Source organism: Schistocerca gregaria, chromosome X (genome assembly GCF_023897955.1).
Source record: "Schistocerca gregaria isolate iqSchGreg1 chromosome X, iqSchGreg1.2, whole genome shotgun sequence".
In the NCBI taxonomy this organism is placed as follows: Eukaryota; Metazoa; Arthropoda; class Insecta; order Orthoptera; family Acrididae; genus Schistocerca; species Schistocerca gregaria.
In genome coordinates this window covers 379754715-379768770 of record NC_064931.1, presented here as the reverse complement: position 1 = coordinate 379768770, position 14056 = coordinate 379754715, and the positions used below count along the sequence as shown (strand labels likewise).

The 14056-nt window shown below is 40.2% G+C and overlaps 1 protein-coding gene across 1 annotated transcript in view; it reads right to left on the bottom strand.

Annotated features, from left to right (window-relative positions):
- Positions 1-1366: 1366 nt before the first annotated feature.
- The window catches only part of LOC126298983 (Bardet-Biedl syndrome 5 protein homolog), a 60615-nt gene continuing 47925 nt past the window's right edge, over positions 1367-14056 (bottom strand). Inside the window, exon 7 of the mRNA XM_049990606.1 lies at positions 1367-2118. Within this exon, the coding sequence (XP_049846563.1) occupies positions 1945-2118 (174 nt within the window). The 3' untranslated portion in view covers positions 1367-1944. The remainder of the gene's footprint in view (positions 2119-14056) is intronic.

The following is a 14056-nucleotide window of genomic DNA, read 5'->3' as shown; positions in this document are numbered from 1 at the left end:
CATTCTGTTGCTGTGTGTTTCCATTCCATGATTAATGTGATTTGAAGAGAAGTAATAAAATGAGCTCTAACATGGAAAGTAAGTGTTTCTGGACACATGTCCACATAACATATTTTCTTTCTTTGTGTGTGAGGAATGTTTCCTGAAACTTTGGCCATACCTTTTTGTAACACCTTGTATACAATTAAGGTGGGTGGCCAACTACCACTTCAGTGGGGATGCACACCATGCTTGAAACCTTATGGGAATTGGTGAAATGCCACACGTAATGGGAATAATGTGCAACGATCACTACATCAGTAGTGTTTGGACAAGTCTGACGGGAGGAACGCTAGGGTAGTTCGTGCAATTGCAATGACCACTGTGTCCTGATTGTACACTGGTCAGCAGTTCTGCCTATTGAGCAGGAGACTTAGGTTCAAATTGTAGCCTGCCACAATTTTTCAACTGTTCTATTGATTTATATGAGTGCCCACTCGCAGCTAAAGACTGATGGGAGGCATTCTAGGTTGGTCCATGCAGCCGCAATGACCACTGTGTCTGGATGGCGCAGTGGTCAGTGTATTGGCCTAATAAGCAGGAAACCTGGATATGAATCCTGGTCCAGCAAAAATTTTCAATTTACCCCAGTGATTTACATCGATTCCCACTGACAACTAATCTCATTCCTCTGCATCTTGCTTCATAGTGGCTGCAGGGTCACAATGGGGTTGGTTCTTTTGGAGATGACAGAATGAACAGACATCACACACATAGCTGAGGTGGGGACACCCAATGATCACTTCAGTCACAGTGATGTGGGACAAAATTTGTCACCCTCTCTTTTCAAATGTATTCAGCCTGATTGGTATTGCTGGAAGCTGTACATTGCTATTACTTGCATGGGCAAAAGTCTCACTGGAGCACATGAACCTTATAATATGCCACAAAAGGTGGCTTTAATTAGGTGTTGTCCCTTACACACAAAACTTAAAGTCTTTGACAATGATAAAGGAACATTTACATTACTATGTCAGAAAATTTACTGCTCTTACTTTCAGAAACGTTTTACTTCAAGAATTTCATTGCAACAGAAAACTACTTCATCAGCCAGTGGCATTAATAATTAAATGGATGAGCTTTCTGATAATTAGTTAAGGATGTGATATTATTCATGTATATTATTGGAAAAGTGGAATTAGAAAAATCAATCAAGATTAGGAGAGATATAGTCAAACTAAATCTTTCACTCGAGTGAATCAGAAGCTGGATAAATCAACTCATAAATTAAAACCTCCTTAAGAGACAACAGCCCAAATATCAGTTACAGTCCTTTTTATTGCTTTTTATACGAATTTCAGTTGCTTACATACTTGCAGCATGGATTTACATGATAATTCTTTAAAAGTAAGTAAATTTATGTAGTGTACCGAAAAAAGGGTGTCCCCAATTAACCTGCTGCTACATGGTAAGCTACAAGAAAATCATGTGCATCAATAATGGCCTTTTTAAATCCATAAATATCATAGCTCACTGCATATTAAACACTAGTACAATCATCAAAGTGTCAATAACCTGTTCCCATTTATTTGCTCATAAAAATTTAATCACATATTCATAAAAATGTGTCAGCAATTACAATATCATAAGAAACCTTAAAGATAACTTTGGAAAAAAAATAACAAAACAACAAACATACAATTAATCTGTTGAAAGCTACTGTTGGAGCACGCAAGTGTTATTATATCTCACACTGGAGGCACAGAGCTAAAAAATTAGATGAATTTTCAAATAACACTCATAGACAGATGTACTTTAAATAATACTTTGTAACTTAAGTGAATGCAAAAAACGGAAGATACCAGAATGTATTTGTTGCTCAAAACTACACACAATGGTCATATATAATTTTGGTGTGTGATATAACAGGAAAGCAACATAACCTGCACACAAAATGCATTTATTTTAAAATCCTACAAATGGATGTTCCTTGAACTGAACAAGGTGGCCACACAAATTTCCTAAAAGAAACTGTTGCTTCTCTTCAGGCTCTGTCTTAAATCTCCATCCATATACTTTACCCTCATCTATAACTTCTATATGAAATGCATGTCCATATTCTGTTGGTACAACAGCAACCTAGAGAAGTAAACATGTACTAGTTACTTCAGTTGTTGAAAAGGAAGTATGAAATATTTGACAGTTATATCACGGATCTTCACAAATATATTAAGACCAATAAATTACATATGAAGCAGACATACATTAGTTTATATAACAATGAATGCATTACAATACCACCATTCAGATAATTAGATTTACATATTAAAATACATCACATAAATGCCAGGTACTTCATGCTGTCAGTAAAATAAATTAATCGACTCTTACTTCAACTCTATCTTACTGAGTGATAGTAGATGACTTAACTCCTCCATCATAGGCTATGTATGTTTAATCCATTGAACTATACTGTTTTGAGTGTCAGCTTAGTTATGTTAATGGGATATACTCTCTCCAAGTGACGATTTTCTCACTGTTATTGAGATAATATGCTAGCCATTAAAACACACACACACACACACACACATACACAAATAATACTGTCAAAGTCAACTTATGCCTAAACCACCAAATACGTTAGTTTGGAAGGATAAGTTGTATCCTTCATCTGCCACAAAACTCATTATTTCAGTCAGATACAACTTTCTGTGAAGAAACTCATTTCTTGAAAATAGTTTGACAATGCCATTAAATTATACATTAATGTACCCCGTATATTTGGAGACATACTGGTACTAGATGCAATGAGTTTCTGTAGTATGTTTCAGTAACAGAATACAACAAAAGGTTTTATTTAAGGTACTGAGAAAACTGTTGAACAAAATAAAAGAATGTGTCCCCAGAAAGATTTTCGTTATAAATTTGAAAAACTGAGATTTCTGTAGCAAGTCCACTCTAAATCAAATGTGAATTGTAATGTGAAAATTATAATATGCATTAATGACCAATTATTCAATAGGCAATCAGTTATTAAATTAGTTCCTACTGACTGATTCTTGCAGTTCTCTTGAATTGCATTTATGTGATGAACCAGGAATGTAATGATGGAATTAAAGGGATGCAAGAGTTACATTTCTGGTGCACTTGAATAATATTTCAGACATACATTACAAAATGACATACCTGCTCTTCTGGATGCCTCATTGCCATGTGAATAACATCATCTGAGAATACAAGGACTTACCTTGAAATATAATTCTGCATCCTTTAGTGGAAGGAAAACAAGCAGTAAATGAATTTTGTGTTTCTGTGTGGATGATGATAGAGATAATTGTACGATAAAAAAAATAATTCTAATTACTTGATCTCTAGACAGACAGTTAGTGTCATTGCCTTTGGTGCAGAAGGACTCAAGTTTGATTTTTGGTCCTTCCTCAGATTTTTTTGTGGCGTTGGGAGGTCTGTAACAGGGTCCACTCAGACTCATAAGGCCAAGTAAGGAGCTGCTTGAATAAAGAAGCAGTGGCTTCACAAGGATCCATCCACTACCAATAATGGCAGGAGGGATTGGCAACATGCCAATTACATGTCCAATGGTCATAGATTGCTCCTAGTACTGCCTTGTAGGCAGCAGTCAGCTTAAGGCCTAATCCATGAGGTGTTTACATATTTTGTGTTGTTGAGATATTCTCACTATAAGATTTATGAGGGGTTTAACATAAATAGTGGAAACTACACTCCTGGAAATGGAAAAAAGAACACATTGACACCGGTGTGTCAGACCCACCATACTTGCTCCGGACACTGCGAGAGGGCTGTACAAGCAATGATCACACGCACGGCACAGCGGACACACCAGGAACCGTGGTGTTGGCCGTCGAATGGCGCTAGCTGAGCAGCATTTGTGCACCGCCGCCGTCAGTGTCAGCCAGTTTGCCGTGGTATACGGAGCTCTATCGCAGTCTTTAACACTGGTAGCATGCCGCGACAGCATGGACGTGAACCGTAAGTGCAGTTGCCGGACTTTGAGCAAGGGCGTATAGTGGGCATGCGGGAGTCCAGGTGGACGTACCGCCGAATTGCTCAACACGTGGGGCGTGAGGTCTCCACAGTACATCGATGTTGTTGCCAGTGGTCAGCGGAAGGTGCACGTGCCTGTCAACCTGGGACCGGACCGCAGCGATGCACGGATGCATGCCAAGACCGTAGGATCCTACGCAGTGCCGTAGGGGACCGCACCGCCACTTCCCAGAAAATTGGGGACACTGTTGCTCCTGGGGTATCGGCGAGGACCATTCGCAACCATCTCCATGAAGCTGGGCTATGGTCCCGCACACCGTTAGGCCGTCTTCCGCTCACGCCCCAACATCGTGCAGCCCGCCTCCAGTGGTGTCGCGACAGGCATGAATGGAGGGACGAATGGAGACGTGTCGTCTTCAGCGATGAGAGTCGCTTCTGCCTTGGTGCCAATGATGGTCGTATGCGTGTTTGGCGCCGTGCAGGTGAGCGCCACAATCAGGACTGCATACGACCGAGGCACACAGGACCAACACCCGGCATCAAGGTGTGGGGAGCGATCTCCTACACTGGCCGTACACCTCTGGTGATCGTTGAGGGGACACTGAATAGTGCACGGTACAACCAAACCGTCATCGAACCCATCGTTCTACCATTCCTAGACCGGCAAGGGAACTTGCTGTTCCAACAAGACAATGCACGTCCGCATGTATCCCGTGCCACCCAACGTGCTCTAGAAGGTGTAAGTCAACTACCCTGGCCAGCAAGATCTCCGGATCTGTCCCCCATTGAGCATGTTTGGGACTGGATGAAGCGTCGTCTCACGCGGTCTGCATGTCCAGCACAAACGCTGATCCAAGTGAGGCGCCAGGTGGAAATGGCATGGCAAGCCGTTCCACAGGACTACATCCAGCATCTCTACGATCGTCTCCATGGGAGAATAGCAGCCTGCATTGAAGCGAAAGGTGGATATACACTGTACTAGTGCCGACATTGTGCATGCTCTGTTGCCTGTGTCTATGTGCCTGTGGTTCTGTCAGTGTGATCATGTGATGTATCTGACCCCAGGAATGTGTCAATAAAGTTTCCCCTTCCTGGGACAATGAATTCATGGTGTTCTTATTTCAATTTTCAGGAGTGTATTTATTCACAACTCATACAAGAGAGTTACATGTTTGCACCTGTCACTGTCCTTCAAAGTAGTCACCAGCATTGTGTAGAACCCTTTGCTAGTGATGTGGATGGCATAGTATACTGTTAGCAGAGCCTGTTCTGTTGATGGTGGAAATGGAGCAGTCTAAAGTTATGGTGATTCTCATGTTCAACTGTGATGGTGTTATCATAATGCATTACATTCCTCCACAGCAGACCATCAATGCACAGTATTACTGTTCATTTTTGGAGTATCACCTGCGAGCAGTTTTGCGAAAGAATTGGCGACACTTTCTCTGCAAACCACCCATCATATTGCACATCAATGCGCGGGCGCATACAGTGCAAGCTGTGGCTGCTCTGTTCTGTCGATGGGACTGGGAAGTATTGTACAATCCACCGTACTCCATGTACTAAAGTCCTTGTGGCTTAGGTTTGATTCCAAAGATGAAGGAACCATTTCGTGGCATTCTCTTCAGAATTGTTCCATATTCATATTCATATTCATTCATATTCATATTCTTTATTCACCATTGACCACCAGAGGTGGAATAGGCAATTTACATGGATATAATATAACACTTTCCTTGAATAATATATTAAAGCTAAATGAACATTGCAAATAGTACCCATAGATGCTAACATACACCATAACATAAGATAAATACATTCAGTGACATCACATAATGAAATTCTTAAAAATTAATGTCAATTGATTTTATATTCATAAATTCTGTTATATTGTAAAAAGGATTGATTAGTAACCATTTTAGTAGCTTGCTCCTGAAGATACTTATGTGAGCCGACCGAGAAGAAAATGGAAGTTTATTAAATATTTTTATACTATTGATTAGATGGGCATTTCCTGTTCTTGTCAGCCTGTGCCTAGGTATGTCTAATTTTGTTTTGCCTCTGGTATTATGGTGGTGTATGTTTTCTCTCATTTCGAAATCTGCTATATTGTTTTTTGCATACAATGCTGAGGTGTATATATAAAGATTAATAACTGTTAATATTTTCAGCTGAATGAACTGTGGCCGGCAGTGCTCTAATCTACCAGAATTGCTCATTGCCCTTATCACTTTCTTCTGAATTTTTAGAACTTCAGTGATGTGAAGAGAGTGTCCCCATATCAGCAGTCCATATTCTATATGTGACTGAAAAAGTCCAAAATAAAAAACTCTTAAATATTCTTTCGTCACTAGGCTTCTCAGTTTCCACATTAAATACATAACTCCAGACAATTTTGTGCAGATATGGTTGATGTGTGTTTCCCACGTTAACTTAGAATCTACATGAATTCCTAGAATTTTAACTGCTTTCACCTCTATCTCTTTTGACAATCCAAGTATAATCTGCTGGTTTTTATCAGGATTGCAAAGCAGTGTATTTGATGAGAACCAATTTAGTGCCGCTTCCAGGCCATCTCGCATCATATCTTCCAGAACTGAAATGTTCTCATGCTGAGCAAGCAAAGTTGTGTCATCAGCATAACAGATAACAGTATTGGGGATACAATGGGGTAAATCATTGACTGCAATTATAAAAAGGAAGGGCCCAAGGACAGAACCTTGTGGAACTCCTGTCTTAACATCTAGCAATTGTGAGTCTTTGTTTCCGACAGAAGCAAACTGCTTCCTATTGTTTAGGTATGATTCAATTACTGCCAATGCAGAGTCTTGTACACCATAGAATTTGAGAGACTTGACAGGCAGTAGACCACTCCATTCGCACCATCAACAGAACATGCTCTGCTAACGGTATACTACGCTGCTGGCAATGAGTTCTACACAATGCTGGTGACTACTTTGAACAACAGTAACAGATGCAAACCTGTAACTCCTTAGTATCGGTTGTAAATAAAAGGTTGCCATTATTTACGTTCCCACCCTCATATTTGACCCAAAGAGTAAGAGCTTTGTTTCAAATGAAACGTGAAGTGAATAAGAAAGTGTGTGGATGGCATAGTGTTATCAATAGCATTGTTAACTGAAAATGTTAACACTGATACAAACATATAAACCATATCTTACAGTAACTAGATTGGTGTGATTAATGAACTCCTGGTATCATAGTCACAGTAACTATATTTTAAACTATTATTCCAGGTGGCACGTATGTGGATGACAACTGAGCCAGAAGGATATCTTTATATGGAAGTAGACAATTAGAGTATAACCTGCATTCTCTTTTCTGATATATGTAATGTTATTACTAAAACATGACCTGAAGGAGGCTGTAAAGGAGAGGAAGCCCATCTGTCATCTTATAAAATTTACTGGGTTTAACTAAAATGTAAAATTATGTGAATCAAAATTAGATGAAATTAGAGTTTTCATAAATCTTTTTATACACTTGTAACTCAGCAGCTTGAACTAAACTCAGGAACTTCAATTTCATGACAAAAATGTTGACATAAGATCCATAGGTTTAGTTTCACTTTTATTATGCTGAGGTAATACGGGGCTACATACTCATCTTCAGCAATACACTATAAGTATTGTTATGTCACATTAACAGTCTTTAAGACTTGTACTAGAAATGATGTATGTACATCTGTGGCAGCACATGGTCTCCACAGTTAGAAACAAATTGTGACTAATTATGCACAACTCCACAGGCTTATTATGTGGTACTTTGTGTAGTTAGTCATGCTTGTCTGCCATTTGGAAAATAAATCATTTCAATATCTACAAAGATTTTGGTGTCTTGATGGGACATTGATAGAGTTAAACTTCTTTTCTTAAGTCTTCATGTGCAAAGTATTAGTACTTTCAAAATTAATTTGGAGCAGGGTGCTCAGTTTCTTGTTTTGAGGAAAATGCGGCATCCGTCACATGTGCTGCAACAACCAGATGCTTCCAGATCCTAGAACTTTCATTTCCCTCTATGGTATCAAGAGCCTTCAATTTTTTCTGATCATTGTAGATTCTCAAACCTTGCTGTTATTGTCTGATATGCTTGACACTCCACAGCTGTGCAAATACACACACCTTAAAGACAACACATTTTGGTGAGTGTGTAAACCAACAGACCTTTAAATACAAGAAGTCTTGACAAGTGAAGTTATCATTGACAAATTGCTTACTATATTCTGGCATCATTTCTGGTCTTTAGTGTCCAAATTTGAAGTGTGCCCTGCAGTGCTAAAACAGTGACTTCCTTTGGTCAACACTTCAAATTTGGACTTCAGTTACTCATTGCTGACGAAATATATAGTACACTGTTACATGATACTGCAAGTGGAAACCCACTAACTGAAAATGGCATCGCAATTGCAGCTACACTGGAGGCTGGTAGAAGGGAGCAGCTTCCACTGGCAGAACTAGTTAGCTCAGTACAGCACTCTCCAACAGCTATTCCTGCTAGTTCCACTGATCCCAGTAGCCCCCAGCCTACCAGACTATGCAGCACTCACCATGATGTCAGCACTTTAGACAGTGTTGGTATCATTTTCACTTTGGATGGCTGGCTAAAAGATGCACCTCTCTATGCAACTAATCAAATGAAGACAATGACTGAGTATCAGCATGACTGACCAGTCTCATGTAAAGAGCCTACAGCACAGCACTACAAGAATTTGTGTTTCATATGGGCTAATGTAAGCTGTGGAACTTAGTCACAAGAAGGTAGATTTCTCACTCTACCAGGCATGTCTGGCTGACATTCCACTGTTAAGAGTTTTATTACACCACACTGCTTGTATGTCAAGGAAAACTGCAGTGTAATTTTCAATCAACTCTGGACTGCATTCAGTGTACTATCAGCAAAATATGAAGAGTGATCTTCTGGCTCACTGCTGTGAATAACTCAAAGATACTTACTTTCAGACAATGTAGTGAGGTCATGGGTTTGGGATTCACAAAGATCTTGCAGTGAACATTTCTGATTGCTGATGTCACTGACCCTGTTCTTCTTTCCACCATTTTCTCACGGACATGTCTTTAAAGAAGGGCAAACTCTATATGAACAGTGAGACAGTTATAGAGAAACCAGCTATTCACATATTGCTCACAAACTGAAAATACAGCATTTCTGGATACAGCACCCACTGAGCGATGTCTGAATGTTTACCCATCAATATAGAACTGTCTTTCTTAAAAAAATCTTACCATAGGGAACAGTTTTAGTGAATTACTTGGGAGAGTACCAACCTTGAAGGAAGAAAAATATGCATTATTGTGGACGATGATGTGTTACGTACTCAAATTAACAGATTCAGGATGTCTAAGGCTCATATTTTCAATGTTACAAGATGACATTGCTACATGGGTGACCTGCACAAAATGAAACAGCTACTGTACCCCTCCCTAGGACACTGCACAGCACCAGAAACCACATTTTTACTATGCCAGGACCACCAGTTGCTTCCAAAATCCACAGGTTGGCACCTCAAAAGTGTGCACATGACTCCTTACTGTCACCCCATTCCACACCTCCATAACTTTACAGCTGTATTACCACGTGCTCAGCTGTTCAGCATTATTGATTTCCAAATAGCATATCACCAGATTTCAGTGGAACTGACAGATCTACCAAAGACAGAAGTTGCCACACCTTTTGGACTCTTCTAAAACATCTGAACACAGTTTGGTCTTAAGAACGCAGCACACACGTGGCAGTGTTTCATCAGTGAAGTGCTTCATGGCTTGCCCTTCTGTTTCATGTGTATCAAAAATGTGTTGATTTTTTCAAATTTTGCTATGGAATCTGACAAACATATCAGTTCATTTTTCATAGATTGTCACATTACAGGATGCGAATCAATAGAGACAAATGTCTGCTCAGGCAGAAAGATCACCCAGTTACCTCTTCTGGCATTTTGCCTTTACAAAATAAGGTTGAATTGACTCAGTCTGAGCCTCTTGTACTATTTTTTGGGTATGGCAAACTTCTAGAGCTACCATCTCCCCCACACCACAACCTCTCAAGCCCAACTTCAAGAGGATAATGCCCTATCACATGGACTCCAGAGATGCAATCAGCATTCAACAAGGTCAAGGCCTTCTTATTGGATGCAGTGCTTATAGCATATCCTACTCCCTCTGTACCTCTAACTATTGTAGTTAATGATGGCCAGACCATGATAATAGTGGGCCTAGAACAGCAAGTAAGTGATACATGGCAGCCACCAGTGTTATTTGCCAGAAAACTGTAAGAGTCACAAACAAAATGAAGTTCCTGTGGAATGGAATTTTTGGTAGTCTATGAAGCCGTTAAGCATTTCAGACCGAATGCAGAAGTGCTTAAATTCACAGTTTTTACCATTCGCACATTGGTTTCATTGCCTTCAGCACCTCTTGTCACTCTTTCTCACTTACACAGTTCCACCATCTGGAATTTATTGGTCAGTATACTACTGATGTCTGTGACGTATGAGGTGCTGATAATGTTATAGCTGATTATTTCTCTAGAATAAATGTGACTTCTACAGGCCTTGACTTTATGCAACTGACTACAGTGCGAGACACTGCTCTGTAGATGCAGAACTTATCAAGATACATAATATGGGGTTACACCTACAGAAGTTAACAATGGCCAGTTTCCTTGTGTACTGTGATATTTCTGAAGAACGTTTAAGCCCTTTAGTTCTGATGTGTTTTAGGAAACAAGTCTTTAATACCATCCATGGACTTGCACATCGTGGAGCCAGCAGCACCATATGAATTGGTACTGACAGATTTGTGTGGCCATGTGTGAGGTGTGATGGCAGGTTGTCATTAAAGACTTGTTTGGTTTGCCTATCTGCTAAGATGGGATACTGTATCCACAAAACTAGTGGTTCCTCCAAGGAGCCTACACAACATTTTTCTCACATTCAGATCAACCCGGTTAGAAATCTCATCGCTGTGCAAGGCTCTTAGAATATATTTTTGGCTACTAATAGGCCCACCTACTGAGTGGAAGCAGTATCCATTATGGATATTTTGGCAGATATGGTCACACAAACCTTTCTCATGACATGAATCTCACAGTTTGGCTGCCTGAGAAATATAGTGATGGACCAGGGCCATCAGTTTCAGAGCTCCTTCTTTGTAATGTGGTAGATATATCTGATTTTATACATCATCATACCATCACCTACCAACAGCTACCAACACTGAGATCCTCCCTTCTTATATAGGAGATAAAGAACTGCATTTCTCTTCATACACAGTATCCCTCCACAGAAACAACCCACATTTCCCAATTTTCATTTACAAAGATCTTAAAATGTTCTCTCATGTCATGCTAAATGTGGACGCCATCAAGGGCTCTTCACAAACATTTTGTATGGGATTCATCTGGTATTAGAATGTAGTGTCCACACAGTGATGATATTGGTTAATGCCAAACTTATGTGCCAAAACAAAGCTCCCACCCTCCCACACCCTAATCACCATCTCCCAAGAAAACTGTCTTTCTGCATTATTTCCAGGGTAAGTCAGTGAATTTCATAATTTTCTATGTAGGTTTAATAAAAATGAAGCATTATTATAAATCATTACTTAAACAAACTATTATTGCATCATCTACATCTACATACATACTCCTCAATCCACCATACAGTGAGTGGCAGAGGGTACCTCGTACCACAAATAGCATCTTCTCTCCATGTTCCACTCCCAAACAGAACGAGGGAAAAATGACTGCCTATATGCCTCTGTATGAGCCCTAATCTTATCTTTGTGGCCTTTCTGTGAAATATAAATTGGCAGCAATAAAACTGTACGGTAGTCAGCCTCAAATGCCGCTTCTCTAAATTTCCTCAGTAGCGATTCACGAAAAGAACACCCCCTTTTCTCCAGAGACTCCCACTCGAGTTCCTGAAGCATTTCTGTAACACTCACATGATGATCAAATCCACCAGTAACAAATCTAGCAGCCCGGCTCTGAATTGCTTCTATGTCTTACCTCAATCTGACGTGATGGGGATCCCAAACGCTCAAACAGTACTCAAGAATAGGTCGTATTAGTGTTTTATAAGCAGTCTCCTTTACAGACAAACCACATCTTTCCAAAATTCTACCAATGAACCGAAGACAACTATCCGCCTTCCCCCAACTGCCATTACATGCCTGTCCCACTTCATATCCCTTTGCAATGTTACACCCAAATATTTAATCGACGTGGCTGTGTCATACGCTACACTACTAATGGAGTATTCAAACATTCTTTATCCTATTCATCTGCATTAATTTACATTTATCTATATTTAGAGTTTGCTGCCATTCTTTACAGCAACAACAAATCCTGTCCAAGTCATCTTGTATCCTACTACAGTCACTCAACGACGACACCTTCCCATACCCTACAGCATCATCAGCAAACAGCTGCACATTGCTATCCACCCTATCCAAAAGATCATTTATGTAGATAGAAAACAGCAGCAGACCTACCAAACTTCCCTGGGGCACTCCAGATGATACCCTCACCTCCAATGAACACTCACCATCGTGGACAATGTACTGGGTTCTATTATTTAAGAGGTCTTCGAGCCACTCACATATTTGGGAACCAATCCCATATGCTCGTACCTTAGATAGGAGTCTGCAGTAGGGCACTCAGTCAAACGCTTTCTGGAAGTCAAGGAATATGGCATCCGTCTGATACCCTTCATCCATGGTTTGGAAGATATCATGTGAAAAAGGGCGAGTTGCATTTTGAAGGAGCGATGCTTTGGAAAGGCATATTGATGCATGGATAGCAACTTCTCTGTCTCAAGGAAATTCATTATATTCGAATTGAGTTTATGTTCGAGAATCCTGCAGCAAAACAATGTTAAGGATATTGGTCTGTAATTTTGAGGATCTGTCCTTCTACCCTTCTTATATACAGGCATCACCTATGCTTTTTTCCAGTCGCTTGGGACTTTACGTTGAGCAAGAGATTCGTGATAAATGCAACCTAAGTAAGGAGCCAATGCAGTAGAGTACTCTCTGTAAAACCGAATTCGAATCCCAACAGAACCTGGCGATTTATTTATTTTCAACCCATTCAGCTGCTTCACAACCCCAGGGATGTCTATTACTATGTCCTCCATACGGGAATCTGTATGAGACTCAAACGGCGGTATGTTTGTATGATCCTCCTGGGTGAAAGATTTCTCAAATGCTAAATTTAAAATTTCAGCTTTCGTTTTGCTGTCTTCTGTTGAAAGGTCAGACTGATCAGTGAGTGACTGGACGGAAGCCTTCGACCCACTTACCGATTTTATGTAAGGCCAGAATTTCCTTGGGTTTTCAGCAAGATCTTTTGCTAAGGTATGATGGTGGTAGTGGCTGTATGCTTCGTGCATCGTTCTTTTTACAACAGTACGAATCTCTACTAACTTTTGCCTGTCCACATTCTCCCGATCTTGTTTGTACCGCAAGTGTAACTGCCTTTGCTTCCTGAGCATTCTCCGAATTGCGCTGTTAAATCACAGTGGGTCTTTTCCATCGGCAACCCACTTTTTCGGCACATACTTGTCGAATGCATGATTTACAATGCATTTAAAATTTGCCCATAATTCTTCCACGTCCATTGTACCAGAAGTACATGAAGTCGATTTATTTACTACGTGGGGTGCTAACAACTGCGTATCTGCTATTTCTAGTAAGAATACTCTCCTAGCCTTCTTGACCGAGCGACTTTTTAACTTTCGTAACCATAGTCGTAATAACAACATCACGATCACTAATCCCTGTCTCAACACTGACACCATCGATGTGGTCTGGTCTGTTTGTGGCTACCAGAGCTAAAAGATTTCAATTATGCGTTGGCTGTCAATTTAGCTGCTCAAGACAGTTTTCGGATAATGTGTTCAAAAGTAATTCACACGATGGCTTGTCTGTACCACCTGTAATGAATCCATAGACATACCAGTCTATACTAGTTAGGTTGAAGTCGCCTCCGACTAATATAGCATGATCCAGGTACTTCC